Source organism: Podarcis bocagei (genome assembly GCF_964188305.1).
Source record: "Podarcis bocagei genome assembly, chromosome: 16".
Lineage (NCBI taxonomy): Eukaryota > Metazoa > Chordata > Lepidosauria > Squamata > Lacertidae > Podarcis > Podarcis bocagei.
In genome coordinates, this window is record NC_138142.1 from 24,515,163 (window position 1) to 24,531,839 (window position 16,677).

At 47.0% G+C, this 16,677-nt stretch overlaps 1 protein-coding gene across 2 annotated transcripts; it reads left to right on the plus strand.

Annotated features, from left to right (window-relative positions):
- Positions 1 to 4,459: 4,459 nt before the first annotated feature.
- On the plus strand, positions 4,460 to 16,577 carry RFC5 (replication factor C subunit 5). 2 transcript variants are annotated; one of them, XM_081175307.1, is made up of 11 exons: positions 4,460 to 4,596; positions 5,849 to 5,913; positions 6,714 to 6,850; positions 8,245 to 8,324; positions 9,512 to 9,585; positions 10,186 to 10,345; positions 11,365 to 11,446; positions 12,891 to 13,020; positions 13,843 to 13,920; positions 14,970 to 15,024; positions 15,613 to 16,577. In XM_081175307.1, exons 1-11 carry the CDS (start codon positions 4,529 to 4,531, stop codon positions 15,707 to 15,709), a joined length of 1,026 nt encoding a protein of 341 aa, XP_081031433.1. In that variant the 5' UTR covers positions 4,460 to 4,528; the 3' UTR covers positions 15,710 to 16,577. The 2 variants fall into 2 exon arrangements, with proteins under 2 accessions (XP_081031433.1, XP_081031434.1); XM_081175308.1 differs by having other exon boundaries at positions 4,560 to 4,596; positions 6,719 to 6,850.
- The last annotated feature ends 100 nt before the right edge of the window (positions 16,578 to 16,677 follow it).

Sequence of the window (16,677 nt, forward strand, 5' to 3'; positions counted from 1 at the left end):
GTCCTAGAACACAGCAGTGAGCGGGAGGTGGGGAACAAACCTAGAACGAGTTGGCTCTGCCTCTTTCTTGAGCGAGCTCCATCATTTAACTCTGCACGGCAGGAAGAAGTGCTTCCAGTTTTCTGACCCAGTCTTCCAACATTCAGTTTAATTGGGACGCCCACAAGTTCTAGTATTATGAGCAATGGAGGAAAAGTTTTCTCTATCCACGTTCTCCATGCCATGCATAATTGTATAATTGTATGTCACCTCTTAGTCGCCCTTTTTCTAAACTAAAAAGTCCCAAATGCTGCAACCTTTCCTGGAGTTGCTCCATCCCCTTGATCCTTTGGGTTGCTCTTTCCTGAACTTTTTCCAGCTCTAAAAAACCATTTTTGATGTACGGAAACCTCCCCACTCCTGCTACAAACAATACGGAGCTAGATGGACCAATGGCCTGATCCTGTAGAAACCAGCTTTGCAGAATGTATGCATTCAGATGCACAGATCTTCAGACTATTTGGCAAAGGTCTTCCTGGCCAAACAATATAATGTCCAGGAAGGTTTCAAGCCTCAACACTTCTGGCAGAAGCTAGCTGCAAATTATTGCCTAGACTCTCAGAGTGTGGGGTCTGCCCTCCTCAGTTCCTTCCTCCCCCCAACTCCCAATTAACCTCGGTCTCCAGGACTCAGTAGTGGGAGGGAGCACAAAGGGAGAACCACCAGGGCCCGCCACTGTGACGTCACCAGGGACTACCCCTAGCTCTCTGCTTTAGGCTCTGAACTTGCCAGGCCTGGGATGCTCCTGACCTGGCGTCCTTAGATACAACTGAATGTGGGATCAAACTGTCCAGGTACAATACATACTTTTTTTTCCTTGGAAGTTTAACCCCAATGAACCCATTGATCTGATTGTGAGTACATGTGCATGAGAAAGCTGCACAATAATACTGGGGGGGGGGGAATCTGATGCAGACCAGTAAAAGCAGTCCGCTTTGCTTCTGTACTTTGGAGATCATTTTTATCTGTAAAAATCAGCATTTTGATCTGCAGAAATTCATGCACAGATATAAGTGTTATCACTTGCTGAGCAAAGCACTTCCCAAGCCGGCTTCACTTAAAGACACCAAACCTGTGTGGGATTGCAGACTTCTGCCTCCAAAGTCTTGCATCACTGCATATCAAAGAAGGTTTTGTCCTCGTCCCCACCCCCGCCCACAAATTAGGTAGCAAGCAAAACAGGCCACTTGTGGCCAAGAAAGTTGATACTCTTGCCCTCACCCTGACACATCTCTTATCTATGGCAGGGCTGGGGAGCCCCGAAACCACCTGGTACATTTAAGAGAGCTGCTAGCATGTCTTGTTCCCTCGTGGCACATTTCTCATCAGCAGAGAAACTTCGGTCGTAAGGAAAGAATCATAATGTGCCGGAGTCAAGCTATATTTGCAGAAAGCCCTAAAGAAATTACTGTGTTGTGGGTTAAACCACAGAGCCTAGGGCTTGCTGATCAGAAGGTCGGCGGTTCGAATCCTCGTGACGGGGTGAGCTCCTGTTGCTCAGTCCCTGCTCCTGCCAACCTAGCAGTTCGAAAGCACGTCAAAGTGCAAGTAGATAAATAGGTACCGCTCCAGCAGGAAGGTAAACAGCGTTTCCGTGTGCTGCTCTGGTTCGCCAGAAACGGCTTAGTCATGCTGGCCACATGACCCAGAAGCTGTACGCCAGCTCCCTCAGCCAATAAAGCGAGATGAGCACCGCAACCCCAGAGTTGGACACGACTGGACCTAATGGTCAGGGGTTCCTTTACCTTTACGCCACATAAATGTAAGAAAAGGAGGAGGAAGTAATGGACCCCTGGACGGTTAAGTCCAGTCAAAGGCGACTATGGGGTGTGGTGCTCATCTCTGCTTTCAGGCCAAGGAAGCCCACAGACAGCTTTTCCGGGTCATGTGGTCAGCATGACAAAACCGCTTCTGGCTCAATGGAACACCGTGATGGAAACCAGAGTGCACAGAAATGCCATTTACCTTCCCACCACAGCAGTACCTATTTATCTACTTGCACTGGCGTGCTTTTGAACTGCTAGGCTGGCAGGAGCTGGGACAGAGCAACGGGAGCTCAACCCGTCGCAGGGATTCGAACCGCCGACCTTCTGATCGGCAAGCCCAAGAGGCTCAGTGATTTAGACCACAGCACCACCCACATTAAAGAATCCTGGGAACTGTACTGTAGTTTACCCCTCACAGAGCTGTGCCCCTCCTGTGATTTCCAGCAACTGATATTCAGAAACATACTGCTACAGTAGCCATTGATAACCCTCTCAGTGAATTTGTCTGATTCTCTTTTAAAGCCATGTAGTCTGTTGGCCTTCTGTGCCTCCTGTGGGAACGATTTCCATAGTTTAACTATGTGCTTCATGAAGTAGTACTTTCTTTTATCTTCCAACATTCAGTTTCTTTGGAACATCTGTCAGTTCTAGTGTTATGAAAGAGAAAAAGTTTTCACTATCCACTTTCTCCATAGATAAACTTCCATCATGTCACCTGCTACTTGTTATTTCTCTCTAAACTAACAAGTGCCAAACACTGCCACCTTTCCTCCTAAGGAAGTTGCTCCATCCCTTTGATCATCTTGGCTGCCCTTTTCTGAACCTATTTTTGGATGGGATTCAATCGCATTCTGTACAAGTAAATTCCAGTTCTGCAATTATAATTGTTTGGGAGTTCTCGGGCAACAAATCCTCTCTTCTAAAGATAAAACTTTTTGCGATAAGCGAAACATCATACAACCTCCCCACAAACAAATCAGAATGAAGGCTCACTAATTAGCCAGTGTCATCTAATCTAACTTCAAAAAAATCACAAAGAATACTTAGTAACCAAGCCACCAGGAAGCCCCCTTACATCTTGAAATAAAAGTAACTTTTATTGTAAAAAATAATTGGGGTATGTATATGATTTACAATTTAACCTTGAGTATTAAGGAGAAGGCAAAAATTAAAGCATTCTTCCAAAACCCAGACCTAAGAGATATGTTTACCATTAAGTTGTGTGACAAAAAAACACAAAATAGCAGATCATTTTAATAGTACCTTTAAACAATAAAAAAGGATGAATGAGATAAAATAGGTAAAAGGATGAAAATTCAGATAAACAGGTTGCCTGGAAGCACTGTTGTATTCTAAAACGCAAGTAACATTCATATATTAAAAAAATAATGAGTGGGTATGTGTTTTATTATTCTTGAGTAATGGGGGGGGCGGTTAAAGCATTGTTCCAAAGCCCAAATCTTAAGAGATATATTTATCATTCTATCGTCAAAAAGCAAAAGCAAAACAAATCGGGTAATGTTAATAGCATTTGTAGTGGCTTCTTTACATGGGGAGCGGGAGGGAGAGAAATGGGGTGAAAATAGGTAAAACAGGATGATTAAAAGATAGTACTTTTAATGTTATTAAATAAAGGTGATGTTCCTATATTAAAGAGGGGAAATCATTGGTGCGTGTGTGTTTTATCAATGTTGAGTAGTAACTGGGGGCAGGGGGGTAGAATTAAAACATTATCCCAAAGGCCAGGTCTTAAGAGTTAGAACAACAACAACAACAACAACAACAACAACAACAACAACAATAATAATAATAATAATAATAATAATTTATTATTTATACCCCGCCCATCTGGCTGGGCCTCCCCAGCCACTCTGGGCGGCTTCCATAAAAGCACCAAACAAAACATATTCCTGAATAAAATTAAGGTCGCTATATGTTAAAAGAAACAAACATTGGTGTGTAGCTGGGTGTTATTAATCTTCAGTAATAGGAAAAGGGAGGGAAAAATTAAAGCACGATTCCCAAAGACCCAGCTCTCGAGATAAATTATTTACCATTAAATTCGCCACGAAGCACAAAACGAGAACAAAGCAGATGACTTTTCACAGCATTTGTGGTAGCTACTCCCCACCCCCACCATTTTTAAAAAAAATTAACAATAAAATGTTCTTAACTATACTCATTGAGCCAAACACACAAAAACAAAACGAAGCAAGAGATCATGTTTAGAAGAGTGGTGTGTTCTCTTTTGCTAGCTCGCCAGGTTTTTCAAAATAAATATAGCTGCATCCACTCTTAATGGTGCCAAACACACAAAAACTGAACAAAAAGCAGATGTATTAACCAGGAATTATAAATGCTTGGGGGGGATGACACGTGCGCGTGTGAATCGCGGGGAGGGGGTGGGGATGGGCAAGGTGCCCATCCGTGAAGCAGCCTAAGAAAAGCCACAGAGATGGGAGAGGAGTTTTCGCTCGGAGGCGCCTGCGCTCTCTCTCCCCGCGAGGTTGCAGCAAGGCCCCGCCCCTTAGTTACCAGAAGCAGCAGAGGCGCCTTAGCAACACGGAGGGAGGGAGGGAGGGAGGCGGCCCGGCAGCCGTAGCCTCGGTGCGGAAGTCTCGCGTGCTGCTGCTTGCTGCTGTTCGTTTTAAGTTACACATCTCGCGAGAGGCGAGGTTGGGCTGCTTTGGCGCCGGCGAAGTGAAGCGGCGCGAAGGTTCGGCATGGAGCGCGCGGCGGCGGCGGCGCCTGCGGAGAGGACGGTGGCCGGGAGGAACGCGAACTTGCCCTGGTATAGCGAAATCAATCGATGAAGGGCGGGCGGGGAGTGTGCTGCTGTTGCTAGGAGGCTGCGTGATGGGGGCCATTAGTTTTCCCCCAGTTTCTTTTTCGGAGGGCAGGGAGCTTATATTCTGCGCCGGAATTCCGCTCCGGAACCTGTTTGCTAAGCTAGGATTTTTCCCTTGGGGGTGTTCTGTTTAAATCATGCAGAGAGTGCCCCAGAGCATGTGCAGAGTGTTCTCCTAGCTCACCTTGCTGTTCTCTTCATTCGTTCCGCTGCATCTTCATCCACGGAGCTCAGGGAAGCATTGAGCACGGTGCCATAGCTGTCAACGTTTCCCCTTATTCCGAATAGGATTCCTCGCAAGAAAAGGGAAAAGTTGACAGCTATGCACGGTGCTCTCTTTCCACTACCCCCTCTTCCTGGTGGTGGTCATAATAATATTAATAATAAAAAAGTGTATTCCTGTGTTCTGCTAATACATAATAACTGCAGTCATATATTGTAGGATTCGTTTCAGTCCCACACTTGGGATCTTCTGTCAAAAGGTAGTAAAGACATATGCGCGGTGCCGAAGAATGAGGGGGCAAGTGCCAGCCTCAAGGGATAAAATGGCCCATTTTGACATGGCGGTAAGCGTCTGGGGTGGGGATTATTTTTTGGGAGGTCTGTGCAGGGCTGTTCTCTGCTGGGGTGAGTAGAAAGTGGTAAGCAAGCAAGGCAGCCTTTGCTCTCTTAGGCAACTGTTGTTTTCTCGTTGTCAGGTATGGGGTACCTTTGGCCCTCTGGATGTGGTTGGACTAGAACTCCCATCATTCCTGACGATTGTCCATGCTGCCTGGGACTGATGAGAGTCCAGCCCCACCTGGAAGCCCACGGGTTTCCCATGTCTGTTTTGTGTGTGTGCGTCTTATAAGATTTCTATCCCCACCCACCCTCACCTCCAAACTTAACTTGAAATCTGAAGTTGAGCAGTCCTGGATTCTATCACTCTGTGGCCCCTTCATTCTGGCAAGGCCAATGCAAGAGGCAGTATGCCCCTGAATTCCGTTTGATGGGAATCTCTAGTTGTGGGGAGAGTTGTTGCCCTTGGGGGCTTCCCATGGGCACCTCTACCTGGCCACTGTGAGAACAGGATACTGAACTAGATAAGCCTTCGGTGTGATCCAGCAAATCCCTTCTCATGTTCTCCTGTATGTGTAGATCAAGCCTACACCACATGTAGACAGGATTTCATCTGCATTCTATCTTTTACTGGCAGGGTAGAAAAATACCGACCTCAGACGCTGAGTGATCTGATTTCTCATCAAGACATTCTGAGTACCAGTAAGTATCAAATATTTCCAGTGCTTTTATATATCATCTCAAAGCCTTTGGGAAACACATAGTTTATTTTTAAAAAAGGTTTTCCTGATAGTGAGCCTCCCCAGGTCAAGCTGTCTCAAAAAGTAACAAAGTAAGGAAGGGCTGTTTAGCTTGTGATGCACCTTGTGATAACAACAAGTGTGATGACAAGAAAGGAAGAGGCCTATATGGCATAGGTGAAGGGTCATGAGCTGTGAAAAAGCATGTAATATCCGTATTCCTTATTTGCAGTGCATTGACAAATGCAGTTGTTGCCTTTGGACATCACAACAAACCACAGTTTATTGTGACAGCAATGAGCCTTTGCAAGCGTCTCATCCTTTGGCATGGCCATCAAGAGATCAGACTTACCCATTTCAGATTAATCATATTTGATTAATCTCAGCGATGTTTCGTTTGAACAAGTCAGCTTGATAACACATGGTTTGAACTTTGTTTATTTCAAACAAGCTGCAGTTAAGGTACAACCACAGTTTTGATTGCAGATGATGCAACAAGCTCCATTAATAAAATAAAGCAGAAGCAGAAGCTTTTGCTCTCATAGCCAAAAGGAGGGAGAGTGGAGTGATTTGGACCAACAGCTGTTTGGCCTTTCACCACCTGGTCGTTTGGTAATTTTACTTGATTTAAAGGTTGGAACCTGCTTATTTCTTCCCTCCCCGTCCCTTTTGCCTTTTGTGTCATGCCTATCAACTTGTAAAAATTAAATTCTTAAAATGTTACCTTGAGCGTCAGAAATGTCCTTTCACCTCTCCTACTAGTTCAGAAGTTCATCAGCGAAGATCGACTGCCTCATCTCCTTCTCTATGGACCTCCAGGGACTGGCAAGACGTCCACCATTTTGGCCTGTGCTAAACAGCTTTACAAAGACAAAGCGTTTGGCTCAATGGTCCTCGAGGTAAGGTAACCGAAAGAGCTCATCATCTTCTCTAGACTCTTGTGCCCATTCTCTGTGCAGAGGAAGTGAAGAAATCACTCTGCATGATTTATAGTTTGTTAGCCTGCTCTATCTATCCCACCACTCAGGAGTGACAATACTTTTCTTTGTTGCTCATCTTCCAACAAGCCTGTAAGGCAGTGCTTTTTTCTTAAAAAAAAATGTTTAGGGGTACTCTCATTTTCCTACTCATATTGAAATACTCCCCCTCAATGAAGCCAAACCTAGATTCAAAAAATGTTTAGGGGTATGAGTACCCCCAGAAAAAAAGCACTGCTGTAAGGTATGCTGCTGACATTCCCGTCATAGAAAATGGGATGGAAAGTCAGGGTTTATAATGAGAAACCTACACGGGAGAGGTGGAGGAATAACTTAAGCTCCCCTTGCGGCTTTCCCATAAGCCAGGACAACCAGCGGGATCACAGTGCAGCTTCCGGGATTCAGAATATATTTTTTCTTGTTTTCCTCTTCCAAAAACTAGGTGCGTCTTATGGTCAGGTGCGTCTTATAGAGCGAAAAATACGGTAGCGCTTTCCTCAGCTAAAACAGGGTTTCCCAAACTTCTGAGTCCATTGACCCTTTGATGAGCTTATAAAGTTGTCACTGACCCCAGCCAAAATTCTTAGGAATGTAAATGCAATAAAGTCAAGAAATACATATCTATATATATTATAAACATTTATTAATCATCAGTCATCATCACTAAGAATCACAAAATGTGAAAAAGAAGGAGGAAAAACAATAAAACAGCATGTTCTGAGAATACTATTGAATTGTGGAATTATTAGATATGGACGTTTCTCAGTGGCAAGGGAGGGACATGCCCTTTATTTCTGAAACTCATAGCTCCTAATTACATTTCTCACACTGCACCTTGCAAACTCCTCTCTGTCCCCAAGCCCTTGACACGTCACCGCCCCCGGTCTTCATTCGCCCCCCTACACCTTCCCATTAATCCTGGGTTGGGGGGTGAGGCGGTCAATACAGACCACATTGGGATACCCTGAACTAAAATGCAAAAACAGAAATGCCACCCACCCTCCATGAGAGAATTGCTGCATACCTGCATCATCTGAAAAGAAACAATGGGTTGTTGTTTTTTGCTTTAGAACCACTGTTGTTTTTTTCTTGCCTACAAACCAGTTGACTAACGTTCATATGATTTTAAATCTGCAAAGATCTCGTTAATTGGGCGAGAGCCCTGCTGTTTAGCAGTCAGTTTCAATGGCGTCTATATGGTGCTCACATCTATTTAATTGTTCTGATATGATAATAAAACAGCCTCCTCCTGCCCGCCGCCTCCTCCCTGTATCCTTACTTCTAGTTTGTTAAATCCCACTTTCCTCGCTTTTCAGCTCAATGCTTCAGACGACAGGGGAATTGACATTGTCCGGGGGCCCATCCTGAACTTTGCCAGCACAAGGAGCATCTTTAAGTAAGTGCCCAGGACCCCCCGAGCCCCTCCTGAAAGTTCTCTCCCCCCCCCCAAAAAAAGACCCTTTTGAAATAGTGTGGTCGATCCACCCACAGCCTTAACAGCCAGCACATAGGGCTCCTTGCCACCATGCGCCTCGATTGAACATAGAATAGGTGCCCCTGGGAGTGACGTGGGTTGGCGTTCTGTTGCTTCCTGGTGGAATTGAACAGAAAAACATACTCGGACCACTTTGCAAGTAATGCTTTTTACTGGGTGATTCCAGACTGGTTTTTAAGGATTTTCCATTCAAAAGCTTAGTCCTGTCCCATCTTAAAACTGGGACAGACTAGGCTTCATAATAAGCCCCTCCCTCCCTAATACCGCGTAAAATTACTTGCGCAGTTGATAGAAATAACATTTATGTGAACTTTTACAAAGAAGAATGTTGAAACATGATTGAATAACCCAATACAGAGAATACTTCTTAAAAGAGCTCTAGTTCATCTTTCAGTTATAACAGCAAAGTAGAAAAACCCATTCCTTGCCCTGAAAAGACTCGAATAAGCTAATCCAGTGGTCACCAATGTGGTGCCCTCCAGATGTTTCCAGTCTGGTCATCCTTGAGCATTAGCTATGCTGACTGGAGCTGATGGGAACTGGAGTTAAGCAGCATCTGGAGGGAACCAGATTGGCTACTCCTGGGCTAATCTTCAAGGCCAGAGCAGCCAATGTGATGCCCTGCAGAGCTTGCTGGACTACAACACCCATCAGTCTTAGTCATCTTGGTCCGGGGATGATGGGATTTGTAGTTCACAAAGATCTGTGAAGCACCATGTTGGCCCCTCCTGTCTTAGATCCAAACCTGAGTCTTTGGTCTCCAGGTCTGTCGCAGAAAGATTCTGAAAGGTGATATTTTGCATACCCTGTGCAGTGTTTTTTAACTTAACCTTGCCACATTGTCACCTAAGCTCGTCGCTTTCAACCGTAGCCCGGAGTCATTGTCCCAGTCGCCTGCTGAAGGTTTAGCCAGGGCTGTTCAAAAGATGTTGCTTGAAAGCTGAGGTGTATCAGTAGAAAACCCTCTTTACCAGGCTCGACTCCACCTTTGTTTCTTGAAGATGGGTAGGTGGGTTGCATCTGTGTCTTTGTGGTTTGCTTGAAGTTCTGTGTCCAACGTCAGTCATCTTCTCCTTCCCTCCTGCTAGGAAAGGCTTTAAGCTGGTTATTCTGGATGAAGCAGATGCCATGACGCAGGATGCCCAGAATGCCCTCAGGCGTGGTAAGTTTACCTTGTGCTGGGAGGAGTAATAGTGTTGCAGGTACAGCGAGCTCACGAGGGTAGCAGTTCCTAAGGCTGTTCCTGCAGCATCTCGAGGTTGCACTGAGAGAGGCTCCTGTTTGGCCCCCTGAAGAGCCTCTGCCAGTCAGTGTAGGGTTCTCCTAAATGTGCAGCACCTGTGTTCAGTGTAACATTCGAACAAGCCGGTTGCAGGGCAGGGATGAGGAACCTGCAGCCCTCCAGAAGTTGTATGCCAACCCCTGTCTGCCGCAGTTACCATGTCAACAGTCAGGAATGATGGGAATTGCAATTAAGCAGCAAAGTGCAGTGCAGGGGAAGAGCATCCTTTGCATGCAGAAGGTCCCAGGTTCAGTCCCCAATGGCGTCTCCAGGTAGGGCTGGAAACATCCCATCTGGAACCCTGGAGAGCCACTGCCAGTGTGTGTAAACAATACTGAGCTAGATGGACCAGTGGTCTGACTTTGGTGTAAGGCAGCTTCCTATGTTCTCAGCCTTAACTGCATTCAGTAGGCCTCTGTCCCTGCTTCAGCCTCACGTGGGCTCATCTCTCTTCCCAATCCCTTTGCACCGCCTCTCCAGTGATAGAGAAGTTCACCGAGAACACCAGGTTTTGCCTCATCTGCAACTACCTCTCCAAGATCATCCCAGCCCTGCAGTCCAGGTGCACCAGATTCCGCTTTGGCCCCCTGACTCCTGAGCTCATGGTTCCTCGGCTGCAGCACATCATTGAGGAGGAGGGGTGAGTAAAAAAGCACAGCTGGGGGGCATCATGGCTCTTCCCCTTTGACTGCACCTGGCAACCATCTTCCTCCAATTTGTGCAAATGTTGGGACTGTCAATCTGGCATTGGGAACATCAGCCCTAGAGTACTTGATTACAGCTCCTATATCTCCTGTGCATTCATTGCGTTTTGAGGAACTACAAGGTTGGAGGGGACCAGGAAGTCCTTTCCTTCTCTGACCCTTGAGACTCCACACCCACCCACCCCGCCGACCATACCTGTCTCTGCAGCCATGCCCCTTCCCAGCCCACACCCTCCTTGAGAGTTTTTGCCTGTCTGGAAGGTGTCCTTGAACTCTTGATAATGCCTCTCACTTGCCCAGATGGTGTGTTTGTAGAAATTAGCCTTCTGTACAAAGGTAGAATTCACATTAGTGGGCTGGGAGAGCTGGTAAAAAAGTACGCCTGGCAACCAATGTGCTACTTTGGTTTCAGATAGTACATGGGTAGATGAGTCTAAAATGCCTGGGACACAAATTTTCATTACCCTCTAGCTGCCATGGTGGCTCATTTACCAGAAGTAATGTATTTAGCATTAACTCTGGAGATGTATAGTCGATTGTGACCAAACTAAGCCTCTTAGCTAAGCCTCCTAGGAGTTAACGCTAAATACATTACTTATGGTAAATGAGTAATAGCCACTAGAGGGCAGTGAAAATTTCTGTCCCATGCATTTTAGACTCATCTACTATCTGAAGCTGAAGGGGTGCCTTGGTTGCCAGAAGTGAAATACCTTGGCATTTTTTTCAGCTCTCCCACTACGTTGCTTGCTCCTTCTGCCTTTGAATCATAGAATCATAGAGTTGGAATAGACCACAAGGGCCATCAAGTCCAACCCCCTGCCAAGCAGGAGGTGCCTTTGGCCCTGCCCACCACCAGCATGTGGCCCTCAGAAGGTTGCCCAGAAAGCATTGTGGCCCTCAGGCTGGAAAAGGTTCCTTTCTCCCCGATTTATTCTGTCCTTTTTTTGTCTTTCAGAGTTGATGTAAGCGATGATGGGATGAAAGCCCTGGTGACGCTTTCCAACGGCGATATGCGCAGGTCTCTGAACATCTTACAGGTACGTATGGCTTCGGCTTTCTGTAAAGAGCCAGCCATCAGATCAATTCCCTGCACTCACAAGAACAAGTCCTGCTGGATTGAGCCAAAGGTTCACCAACTCCTGGTGTGTTTTCACCCAGTGGCCAGACTAAAGGAGGATGTGAAGACAACGGCTGTGCTGTGCATCCCCCTCCTATTGTTTGTCCCCAGCAATGGAATTTGGAGGTGGAGGACCTTCGCTTATTTGTTAGAGCACCTGCTTTCCATGCAAAAGGTCCCAGGTTCAGTGTGTGGCCTCCAGGTTTAGACTGGGAAAGACTCCATGTCTGAAAACCCTGCAGAGCGGCTGACAGTCAGTGGAGATGATACTGAGCTTGATGGAGCAATGTTATGGCTGGTTAAAAGAGTTTTCTATGTTCCTACTTAATTCAACCCTTTATTTGGAACCATGAGGACTAGAAGCTTTCGTTTATTTGTATTCTTTTATGGGAACGGCAATAGCTCAGTAGCAGGTCATCCGCTTTAAGCATCAGCTTGGACTGGGAGAAGGTCCTTTCTGAAACCATGGACAACCACTGCCAATCAGTGTAGACAAAAGTGAACTAGATAGACCAGTGATTTTTCTCAGTATATGGTAGCTTCTGAAACTGGCAGTCCCGTTCATTAGTGTGTGTGTGTGTGTGTGTGTGTCCGTGTCCATGCACAACAGCAAATGCATTGTATTCTCTCTGGAAATAGCATATGGCTCTCTGAATTCAAAATACACACTGCCCTGTGACAGTATGTGAAGAGGAGTCAGCGAAAGGTGAAAATGGGCCTGAGGGTTTGCAGCTCAGTGCCTGCCCTGCAACCCCCCTGCATCTTTGCAGCAGCCTCTTCTGTTTTGCAGCAGCCTGTAGTAGAGGCTCGTCGTTTCTTTTTAGAGCCATGACTTCATCTGCAGCCGCCTGCTTCCTCCTTCAGCCCTTGGATGCAGCACCCGGTTGGTGCCTCTCCCCACCCTCCCACCCTCCCAAGTAGCATCTTGCTCCCTCCTTCCCTCCCTCTCAACTGGAGCTGCCAGATTCCTCCTAATTCTTAACAGCATTTTGTATTGACACAGATTCACTAGCCCACCTAACTTAAGAGTGTGTGGCAAACACACCTCCATAGTTGGAGGCAGTAAATGATTCTGAAGCCGCAGGAGGGGAGCGGCCTCTTGTGTTCAAATCCTGCTTGAGGATTCCCCCCAGGCATCTGGTTGGCCACCATGAGAAGAGGATGCTGGACTAGATGGGTCATTGGCCTGATCCAGCAGTTTCTCCTTAGCCGTCAGTGTTCAGGAATGGTGGGAACTGGAGTGCAGAAGCCTGTGGAGGGCCACAGCTTCCCCTGGCCTGGTCTTAAAGCAGAGGCTTTGGTTGCTGGTGTCAATGCCTTTGTTCCTTTGCTGCACAACGGTTTCTTTTCTCTTTCCCTGCCAGAGCACATCCATGGCCTTTGGAAAGGTGACCGAGGAGACAGTCTACACCTGCACGGGGCAGCCGCTCAAGTCTGACATTGCCAACATCCTCGATTGGATGCTGAACCAAGATTTCACCACTGCCTATCGCAGTATCCTTTGAACCCCATGCCGAGCGGAAATCCGCCTGCAAAGCACTGGGCATAAACGGTGCTCCATATTCCTGACATCGGCTGTTGTGTTTGTCTGCCCTTCCGTTCTCCAGCTGCACTGGTCCCCCCTTGGGGGCTTTCAGATCTGGGTTTTCCGTGGGCACTCCAGTTCAGTAAGCAGGGATTCAGGAAGGGAATTTCATCCGTTCTATAGAATGTACCTTTCGTGGACTTGCAGGATGCAGAGGAGTGGTAAGAGACAGCAGCCGGGGAACCCCCTAGGGAAGAAGGCCAGGGGATTGGGACGATGAGAGATCAAAGGGAGAAGCAGCAGCAGACTGGGAGGAGGAGGTGTTAGAAGCTGAAGAGGCAACAGGGTTTAGTGAACAGGGAGAAGCTGAGGCAGAGAGCAGTTCAGACTCCGAGGCTGAGGTGGAGGGTGGCAGAGGCAGAGTGGAGGCAGGCTGCTGAAAAAGCCATGGGGCCCTCTCCCTCCTGCCTCAAGCAGCTCGTCTCCCCTCTGGTCTCAAAGAACTCTGAGAAATGAAACTGGCAGAGCAGAAGTTGGTTGTGCGCAGACGCTGCCCGAGACCGTGGGAAAGACCCTGGAGAGGAGGAGTCTTAGTGGACACTGGGAAAGCGAGGACCTTCAATCCTCACAAATGCTTCATCAGTGGAAGACCTAGAAAGAGTTGCTGAGACTTCTAGACCTGATCTGTGTTGTTTCCTTGAATAAAGGGTTAACTTCACCTGCTTCAGGTGAGTTACTGCTTTGTTGATGACTCCTACCCTGACAGTACCTCACCTTGACACTCTGCCCAGATATCATGGAGCTGAAAACATTGAAGGGTTTAGCTCTTCAGGACATCCTGACAGAAATCCACTTGTTTGTCCACCGAGGTAAAAAAAAAAGAAAAAAACCACTTGGGGGTTGGAGGCTTTCTCTGTGTTCTGACACAGATCAGAGAGGCTGATCCAAGAAAGCCGAGTGGTTCAAAGTTCTGAAACCATGACTGCTGAGCATGCCCAGTAGCTCTGTTGTGGTATTGCCACTGTAGATCATGATAAAAGGGGGACATCTCTGCCTGTGACTGTGTGTCTGCATGTGTGTGCATGTCCTGCATTTGACAGAGTTTTCCAAACTGTCACAACACATTAGTGTGTCAGTTGCAGTGTGTTGTGTGAACGCTCCCTGCACTTCTCCCAGGGCTGGAAAGGGGTTGGTTTAACCTCTGGTTTACTAGTAAAACTGAATTACTGTGTCACGAAATGATACATGTCTAAAAAGCGTGTCACAACATGAAAAGTTGGGAAAGCTCTGGGATAGTGTGTTTGACTAGGAGCTGGGAGACCAGGGTTCGAATCCCCACTGAGGCATTGAAGCTCACTGAGTGACCTTGGGCCAACCACTGCCTCTCAGCCTAGCCTACCTCCCAGGGCTGTTCTGAGGGTAAAATACGGAGTGGGGAAGATGCATGTACACCACCTTGAGCTCCTTGGAGAAAAAAGTGGTATATAAAAAGTGAGAAAGATATCAAACAAATGAGCGTTGAAAGCCATATTCACAGGCCTGCATTCTCCTGTGCAAGATTTAAATTATGATCCTCGATAAATCAGCCTTGTGTTTAACCACTATCCTAGTAGCTATAGGTGACAAAGAATAGCTTGCAGGCAAGTGAATCGGGTGGTGGATGAGGACCTGAACACCCAGCATAGAAAGCAAGAGGCCACCTAGAGGGGGGAGCCCCCCACCTCCATTCTCCCAAGTCCAGCACAGAAATACGGCCACCTTTTGCCGGCTCTCAGCAGACTAGAGAACAACTTTGCAGGCTAGTGACTTTTGCAAGGTTGTAATCGACAAGCATGTCTTCCATGACCATTATGATAAAATAACAGGGATTGTTGCCTTTTGGAAAATGTCAGTGATGGCCTTTTCTTTTGCTCTACAGTTGACTTCCCATCATCTGTACGAATCCAGTTGCTGATCAAGATGGCGGATGTTGAGTGAGTGTCCCTGGACCATAAAACCATCGTCTCTGGCAGGCGGGGGTGGAGATAGCTGCTCTTGAGCAGTGACCCAGAATATTGCATACATTCCCCTTAGTGTTCAAAGCCCTAAACTCATTTTCCCCAAGCCCAGAACTCCGTTCCCTTCTTTCTTTTTAATAAAGTGTTTTAGGGTAATATAGGCATAGCTCACTTAAACTTAAAGCACCAATTAACTGTTTTCCAGTTGTAAACTTAAGGGGTATATATAACCATGCAACATTAGCTGTGGGCAGTTTCTGGAAGACAGGGATAAAGTTGCATTTGTTAAATATTTTCTCTGCCCCGTGAGGGCTAAAACCCTGCATGCTCTCTTCCTCACTGTAATGAAAGCCAAGATTGCCTGGTCTGCTGGGTGGAAGGCTCATATGGGGTACGAATGGGCAAGGTCCTGGGTGAGCTGCTATTAACAGGCTTGTCCTTAACCAGCTTCCCCTCCAAACAAAAGCTGCTTTAGCATCCACCTATTTTCTTGTACATCTGTCTGCTGCTTTAAAAATACAACTGACTGGTAGGAAGACTCATCCTCCATCCTCTCCTTTTCAGGCACCGCCTGGCTGTAGGGACAAGCGAGAAGATTCAGCTGGGAGCCCTTGTTGGTGCCTTCCAGGTCACCAGAGACCTGATCACAGCAGAGGCTTAGAAAAGCCCCTTTCTCTCCAGCTTCTCGTCTGCTGTCCGGTCTACAACTTCCGCTTCTGCAGCTCCAAAAGACAGAAGTCCTGTTTGGCTGTGCATCGGCGTTTATGGTAGCTCTTTCCTGAGCTCCCTCAGAATTTAGGGTCACCTTAAGGCAGGGGTGGGGAACCCCTACCCTGCAGGCCAGGTTTAGCCTTGCAACACCATTCCTTGAAGCCATGCCCACTTGCCCCTCACCTGCCATCAAATGTGAGACAGGCACCCAAAGTGGCTACAAAGCAGTAGTCAGGAGCTTGAAGTGAGCTTCAGTTTCTTCTTCCCTGGAGTAAGGCTGACTCCCACCTTCTCCCACCCCCCTTTTTAGCAGCTGGTTTCCAGTGAAAACTTTCACCAAGTAGGCAGGACAACCCCACCGGTCAATCATATGATGTCGCAACAACATCAGGCGATTGACAGGTGGGTAGCCTCACCCACCTGCCACGGTTCATAAAACAGAAATGTGCTTTGGGGCAGAGGAGGGCGGTTATTCAACATGGTCTCCAGGTCTAGATTGTTGCAGCAAGGTGCCGTGCAGGAACAGAGGGTGAGCACCCTTGGCTTCCAGAGTGCAGCAAAAAGGAAAAAGCACATACCTGTGTCAGGAGCCGGAAGCTCCCTGGATGCTTCCAGACCACTTAACTGCCGTCAGCCCCAGCAAACAATCAGAAATAAGGGAAATCTGGGTCCAGTACCATATAGAGGGTGACAGGTTCCCCTAAGTTGCTTGAAAGCATCTCTTGAAAGATTCTTGAAGTGTTGCCTTCCTCCTATTGAAATGCAATAGTGGTTTTTTTTGTGTGTATTGTAATAAAGCCCGATTTTATTAGCACCTAGCCAAAGTGTCTTGGTTCAATACAGTTCTACATCCAGGGTGATAAGTAACCTCACCTAGTTTTTCTGCCTGGCGATGGAAGGCCAAACATGCTGCTAGTT